Genomic DNA, 7,711 nt, shown 5'->3' with positions numbered 1-7,711 from the left:
TGATAAACAGGAAGCCATGTAAAATGGAGACACAGGCCGAAAAGGCCTCTGCTCACATTTCCTGTCTGTTTCCAGAAATTTTGACAATAATATTTAGTTATTTAGAGGTAAAAGACAAAGGTCGAGCTGCCCAGGTGTGCGTGTCGTGGAGAGACGCTGCTTATAATCGTATGGTCTGGAGAGGGGTCATATCAAAGCTCCATCTCAGACGTGCAAACCCGTCTTTGTTCCCGAGTTTGGTAAAACGTGGTATCAAAAGAGTACAAATTTTAAGTTTGCGACGTAGCCTTCGAGATGTCGTAACTGGGATCTCTAATTTAGAGTGTTTAGATTTGAGTGGGTGTTATAATGTGACTGATATAGGCCTTGGTGGTGCTTTTTCCAATGATCTCCCTTGTATCACTGCATTGAATCTCAGCCTCTGTAAACAAGTGACAGATAACAGTCTAGGCAGAATTGCACAAAGTCTAAAAAATCTTGAGATCTTAGAATTAGGTGGATGTTGTAGCATTTCTAATACAGGACTTTTACTTATCGCATGGGGATTACGAAAGTTAAAACAACTCAATCTGCGGAGTTGTAGACACATTTCAGATGTTGGCATTGGGCATTTAGCAGGACAGAGTCCACATGCTGCAACAGGAACGTTAGAATTAGAACATTTGGGTTTACAAGATTGTCAAAAACTTACAGATCAAGCTTTAAAACATGTCAGTGGTGGAATAATGCAGTTAAAAACAATAAATTTAAGTTTTTGTGGAAGTGTTACCGACACAGGTTTAAAATTCATATCTAAAATGCCAAATTTACAAGAAGTGAATCTTAGAAGTTGTGATAATATTAGTGACACAGGCATTGGTTATTTAGCTAATGGTACAGCAAAAATTTCAACTCTAGATGTTAGTTTTTGTGACAAGATTGGGGATCAGTCTCTTCAATATATTGCTCAAGGGTTATTTTGTTTAAGATGCTTATGCCTTAATGCGTGTAATATTAGTGATGATGGTATTTACAGACTTGTTCAAACGTTACATGAATTAACCACCTTGAACATTGGCCAGTGTATCCGCATTACAGATAAATCTCTTGGACTTGTTGCTGATAACTTGAAGAATCTAAGTTCCATTGACTTGTATGGTTGTACAAAAATAACAACTGTTGGTTTAGAGAAGATAATGCAGCTGAAAAGACTGACAACTTTAAATCTAGGATTGTGGCATAAACGATAATAAACGTGTATAATATCTTTAATACTGTCAGTTTTTAACGTGCTAGATATATTTTTTTATACAAAGGTTTTTGAAGTGATTATTTGATTGATAAAAAAGACAAAAGTACATTGTATGTACATGTATATTTGTATACACATCAATGAAACAGTTATCAAATGTAGTTGATCAGTGATATTGTTTGCCTTAAATCATTTTAAATTAGTGGAGAATAAAGGCTTTTTCCCCTGGAGAAGAATCCCAATTTGAAAAAAAAATGGCTTAAAATTATTCCCAAAAAGACAACTTTTTCCCCAAACATTGCAGTCTCAGTAGTAATTGTGCATCAATACAAACTGAAAAACACTCATTTAAACAAATTACATGCCTAAAATGACTATGTGCAGATTTGAGGGTCTATTTATGTATAATCACTGACAAAAAGGGGTCTTATTTCAAAGCAGGGGTTGACTCTTGAAAGGGGGTCTGTAAATTGAAGTTTCAGTCAAATTTGTCGTTTATTTTAAATTTCCCAATTTGATTAAAATGACTCATATTTTCCCAATAAAAAAGGGTAGAGATAGTGTTGAAAAAAAGCTAACAATAACACTGATGATACATACATACCAAAAAGACATCTTTATTTGATTCATTTGATTTACTGTTTTGCACAAAATAATAAAAAAATTATATATATATATACATTGGTATGAGCTCAGCTTGATTAAATAAAATTTTGAAAATCCTTTTCAAGTGTAACATCACTACAAGTTAACATTGAAGTTGCAAATGTTACATACATGTACTGAAATGATACACACAAAAAACAACAGTATTAACAAATTGAAACAACATATTAACCAGCAAATGAACAGTGAATTTGTGAATATTTTCAAATTTATATTAAAACTGTTATAATTTACAGATTGAAAGAACTTCATCAGTTAAACCAAATTACAAATGAATGTGTCTAACTTTCAGCCATATATATTATATATATATACATGTACATGTAGTACTTCCTTTTGTTATTGATATATATTTGTACATTGTAAAGTGATTGTCAATTGTAATAAAAAGTGTTCTTGTAAATTAAAGAAGCAAAACCATGACATAAGTACAATTGTATTATGAATTAGTTTCATTTTCACAATTACAACATCAATTATATGAGTTACAGTACCATGAGTACAGATATGATTTATATTTTTCTTGCCATACTTTCAAAAAGTGCTATTTTGTTCTAGTAAATATTTTTGTTTCAGTGCGTAAATAAATGAACATTTTTTTAAAGTTGAAATTACCATGTTCATGATGTTTAGGAATGTCCTATACATGTATATCTTGTACATGTAAATAATGTATGTCAGAGAAGGTAACCTGTCAAAAAATATAAATTCAAAGAGTCTAAATTTGGGGGGAAAGATAGAATGTAAAAAGAGTTATGTTGTCAAAATTTAAAAACCTTTCCTTAATAGCTTATCCAAATTACTTTTAAATATCAATAGGTTAATACATTTGTAGTTACGACATAGACAGATTTGGCTGAAAAAGATGTGTAGAAGTTCAGAACCAGAATTGGTGCTTTAAATGCCAGAGCCTTGCTTGACTGAAACAAAAATATTTACAATGTGTAGTACATATTTTTTAATGTGTTAGTAGATCTATTTCATTGTAGTTTAAAAGGTTTGTTAAGTTTATATTTTTTGTTTATGATTTAGATTTTATTTCACAGTTTGAATTATTTATAAAATTTACTGAACATTTCTATACCTATATTTTCTATGAATCAATTGCAGAAAACATATTTATGAAAAAATTATTATACAAGTACAATGTAAATGTACATGAAGCATTTTACGAAGAACAAAGTCTTGTTAGTTATAATATTATATACATGTAGTTGTGTAGTAAAAACATTTCATGTATACACATCAATGTACAGTCTCATTTTATTTAAATGTATGCGGGATCTATCCCACTTAAAAAACATAACTACAGTATTTAAAGAGTGTTGATCATGTTGATGCGGCAATTCTTAAAATACATACAGACATACATGTACAAGTTACTGTTATTTCCATGTTAACAATAACACGTTAAATGCATATCTGTAACATGATATATATTGTATGCAATCCTCTTTAATTTTTTTCAATAGAACATCGGAAATATATCTGGTTGCCCGCCCAACCTCCCCACCCCCCTCTGGAAAAAATTTGGTTTATTAGATAGGAAATTACTAGAGCATGTCCACAGCTAGCTCCCTCTTATGCAGTCAGTGGTTCCCCACTGGATTGGCAAAATTTAAGTTATAAAAAAACCAAGGAGAATACATGTAACTATACTAAGCTTTTGATTTAGATATATTGTAATTAGAATGTAAGATCTAACATATAGGTATTTTGTGGCGGTATTAAACAAAGAAATGGGTCATCGTATATATTGCATGACATGTACATCTACCATTACCTTTACATTACTTAAATCTGTATTAATTTCTTATTACATGTAGTACACTTTAGTGTACACGTAACAATTGTGTACATCATGTACATTTACACATGAATGTGTCACAGTTACATTAAAAGTGATGCAATACAATATTTATCCATTCCCATACCAAATATACAACTATCATGACTATGTTTAATCTTTACATGTATATAAGTTTATGCTTTATCATTTGTAAACAAAATACAAAGTACCATACAAAACACATACAATGTATATTGTACAAAACACATATATTGTACAAAACACATATATTGTGGTATCACATATTTATATACATGTGAATAATTTAGTAACAAGCATATGCATTGAAGTTGATTAAACATGTTAAAGGGCATTAACATGATTAAATTTGATAAGTTAAATTTTCCACTGGCTACCACAAAGTTCATGTGTACGTTTTTTCAATAAAAATCTTCTTTAATCATGATTGTATATGTGCATATAAAATCATAAAAGGAGAAGTATAAATTAACAGTGTTCTCCCGGGCTTTTAAAAAGGGCATTGCGCTTTGGCATTTGAAACAGCGAAATAAATATTGGTTTCACTTCAAAGGGCATGTATATGTAGCTACATGTACCAACAGGGCACATTTAATGGCATTGTTTAAACTCCAAGAGCATTACCATGATTCAGGCTTATTATTAACAAGGATTAAATTATAAGCTGAATTGTTTTTGGGTGAAAATAAACTACAGTAACACTGAATATGTAATTTCCTTACTCAGTGGTACAGCAGCTGCTATTTAATACAATATTTCAATCATTATTCTGTAATGAGTAAAATTAATAGCGTTGAAATTTGGCTTTTCATGATATAGATATGTAAGGGACAGATATTTAATTTGAAAAGTTGCAAATTCAATGCAAAAGAAGTCTCCTTAATTATCATTTTCTTTTTGAAAACAAATAATTATTTTTTTTCCCTGTTATAAATAACTGTTTGTTTGTTTGAATTTTTTTTGGGCATTTTACATAAAGGATCACTAGTTTTGAATTTGTTCTTTATACTTACACTGGCGGGAAAACACATGTTAAGTATACATTGGTGGCCTTCGGCTGTTGTCTGCTCTATGGTCGGGTTGTTGTCGCTTTGACACATTCCCCATTTCCTTTCTCAATTTTATTAGTTACCATGGTTACAGTTGTATCCTCATCTGGATTCAGATCTAAAGTAATTCTTCACATAACTTTTTACATGAACAAGTTTAAACAGTATTATAATGTTTGTAATTATTTACATATCGGGTACTTGCTCTAGATTATAATTATGATCTGATACTTTAATTGGTATATTTTCTTTTGTAAATCTTTAGATTTTTCTTAAGGACTTGTACATGTAATTGATAAAGTATTTTTATTTACTTTAAACAGAATCAGCTAATTGAAAATATATGACAGAACAAATTATATCATATTGATTAGAATCAATCGGAAAGCAGCATATTGAGAGATTGTCATGAACGTAAGAGTGGGGAGAAGTGGACTAAGAGAGAGAGAAGATTAATGAACAAGAGAATGACATGAAAAATAGAGAGAAATGCGCCACTTCTCCACTATTTACAGACATTAAATGTTCTTTACATGTACATGCAGGTCTTGATGGGGTTTACAAAAGAGAACAATGAACCAATAATGCTGAAAAATTGACCAAAAATGAAAGACTTGCAAAAAAATAATTAAAAAAGGAAAGAATTACGGGTTGTTGAAATATATAAAGAATAGAGAATATAACCTACAAAATTTATAAAGAATAGCGAATAATGCACATAATTTAAAAAGAAAATGAAAAATGACATTTAAAAAAAAAAAGAATACAGGAATGTAGAACCCGCCCATCCAGACCCTATTACAACTAGTACATTTTGTACATGTACAAAAAATGTAGTCATAGTTATACAGACACTTGACTTGCCTTTCTTTGTTGTTCATACAATTGTAATTTTTATTTTCAATCTTTTTTTAACAAGTTAAAAAGCATTATGTCTGATTCCAGTTTTCAAATATAATTTTATTGATAAATAGAAGGTACATATAATGTACAGCATATAATGTAATAATATTAAGATATCATGTCATAGTTTAAAAAAAATTGGTGCAAATTATATTTATACAGCACTATATGGCCATATATTTGACAAACATGATCTGTATTTGTGGTATACAGTTACTTATCCAATGTGCATGTTTTAATACCTTTGTTTATGTAGTAAGTAGCGATTTTGTATTGTTTAAGAATTTACTTGCAGGTGAATACAATTTGCAGATCAAGTTTGTCAAAAAAGTTTTATTTTGAGGATTATTATTTATACAAAATAAACAAAATATCCAAAGATTCACATATAGACTTTTTACTGCCAAGCCTTGTAATGTATGACCTATTTTTGATAATCAGTTTTTCTTTTATTCATAGCTTATTTTATCAGGTTGACTTGTATTTACTGAGGAGATTTTGAGACTGTTATTTTAGAGGTTGACATACAGTGTTCCAGCTAGGCCGTTTTCAGAGGGCGCGGCGCCCGCCCTTTTCCGAGTGGCGCCCTGTGCCCTTTTTACAGTTTCCAGGGCGCCCTGCCTTTTTTGAAGATCGATTGCATATTAATTTGCGTATTGATATGATACGCTAATTACTAAATTTTACCTGGGGAAAAGATTATGACTTTGTTTACCACCCCAAGCTAATCAATGGTTACAACTGGTGTCATAATCTGTTGTTATAGATAATCCGTTTATCGGATGGGTCATTAATGATCATCAACATTAATTCGTTCAAAAAAACTTGTGTGACAAGCTGCTTGACAAGTTTTTCAGCCTTAAAAGTAGAAAGATAGAGTTCTATATGGGCTAAAGATGTTGTTCTTGTATAACCTGTGATTCAACGAATAAACACAAATGTTTGATTAACATCTTTTATTAAAATATGCCCTTTTCATATTATCATATCGCGCGTTAAATGCCCTTTTTCAGGATTGGCACCCTGCCCTTTTGAAAACCTAGCTGGAACACTGACATATCTGTATCTATATTGGCATGTGTAGAATCCGCTTTTATACATGGTGCATACATTTGTACAGATAATTGTCTTTTTCATAGGAAAATATTGGACCCTCTAGATTTGTTCTGGCTTTTTGTGCTGTTGGATTGCTTTCTCTTGTTCTCATCTCATGTATTTAATACATATCTTTTTATTCATTACAATTAATCCCTAAGCTTAGTTTCTATATACATAAATTTAGTATGCTCAATTGTGACTCCACATGCTCCATGCACGTTGTATTGTTTATATAAAAAAACTATGTGGTAATGAAACAATCATTTATGATAAAAAAAAACATAGAATAATGATGCGAACAACATATGATCTTCAAAAATGAACCAAAACATGATAAAGTAGATTTTTAAGATCAAGGGTTAACCTGGGTTCTCTAAACCACTTTATTTTGGAACATTGGTTCTTTTTCCAGCATAAACTTTCTAATAGTACTCAGGACAACACTAACCAATTACTCAAAAGATAAAATCTGATATCTTAAAATTGACAATGGAAATGAGAAGACCACAGAGCAGAAACAGCCAAAGGCCTTCAATAGGTCTTCAACACATTGAGAACATGATTATCCAGTATCCAGAGGCAGGTTTCAGCTGCTACCTCCTAAACACAAATGTGTTCTACATGTACCTCATCAGTGAAGATAAACGTTACACTAAACTTGTTAATTTATAAACAGAACATATAAATCAACTTAGATTAAAAAAAACATACAAGACTAACAAAGACCAGAGTCATGACCTTATTTTCGTGGTTCATTGAACAATTTTGAGGTTTTTGTTTTGTCTGTTTTTTAAATACTATAAGTAATAATTATCTATATTTGGTGTATGGAATGTTTGTTAGATGTTTATGTCTGTCAGGCAGGTATCATTTTTCCTTGACCTTACATGGTTCACTGGTCACTTTTAAGTTCCTGTAGTTTGGTTACCTCTCAGA

General features: G+C 30.8%; 1 protein-coding gene across 1 annotated transcript; it reads left to right on the top strand.

Moving 5' to 3' along the window:
- On the top strand, positions 1–6,062 carry LOC139490206 (F-box/LRR-repeat protein 14-like). The gene has a single exon (XM_071277059.1). The coding sequence runs from the start codon at positions 24–26 to the stop codon at positions 1,227–1,229; it is 1,206 nt and encodes a 401-aa protein (XP_071133160.1). The 5' UTR covers positions 1–23; the 3' UTR covers positions 1,230–6,062.
- Positions 6,063–7,711: the final 1,649 nt, after the last annotated feature.

This window comes from Mytilus edulis, chromosome 1, assembly GCF_963676685.1.
Source record: "Mytilus edulis chromosome 1, xbMytEdul2.2, whole genome shotgun sequence".
NCBI classification, from domain to species: Eukaryota; Metazoa; Mollusca; class Bivalvia; order Mytilida; family Mytilidae; genus Mytilus; species Mytilus edulis.
This window is presented reverse-complemented; position numbering and strand designations above follow the sequence as displayed.

Excerpts from the sequence above, each read along its gene's own strand:
- LOC139490206 (XM_071277059.1), top strand. The coding sequence starts at position 24 with ATGGAGACACAGGCCGAAAAGGCCTCTGCTCACATTTCCTGTCTGTTT.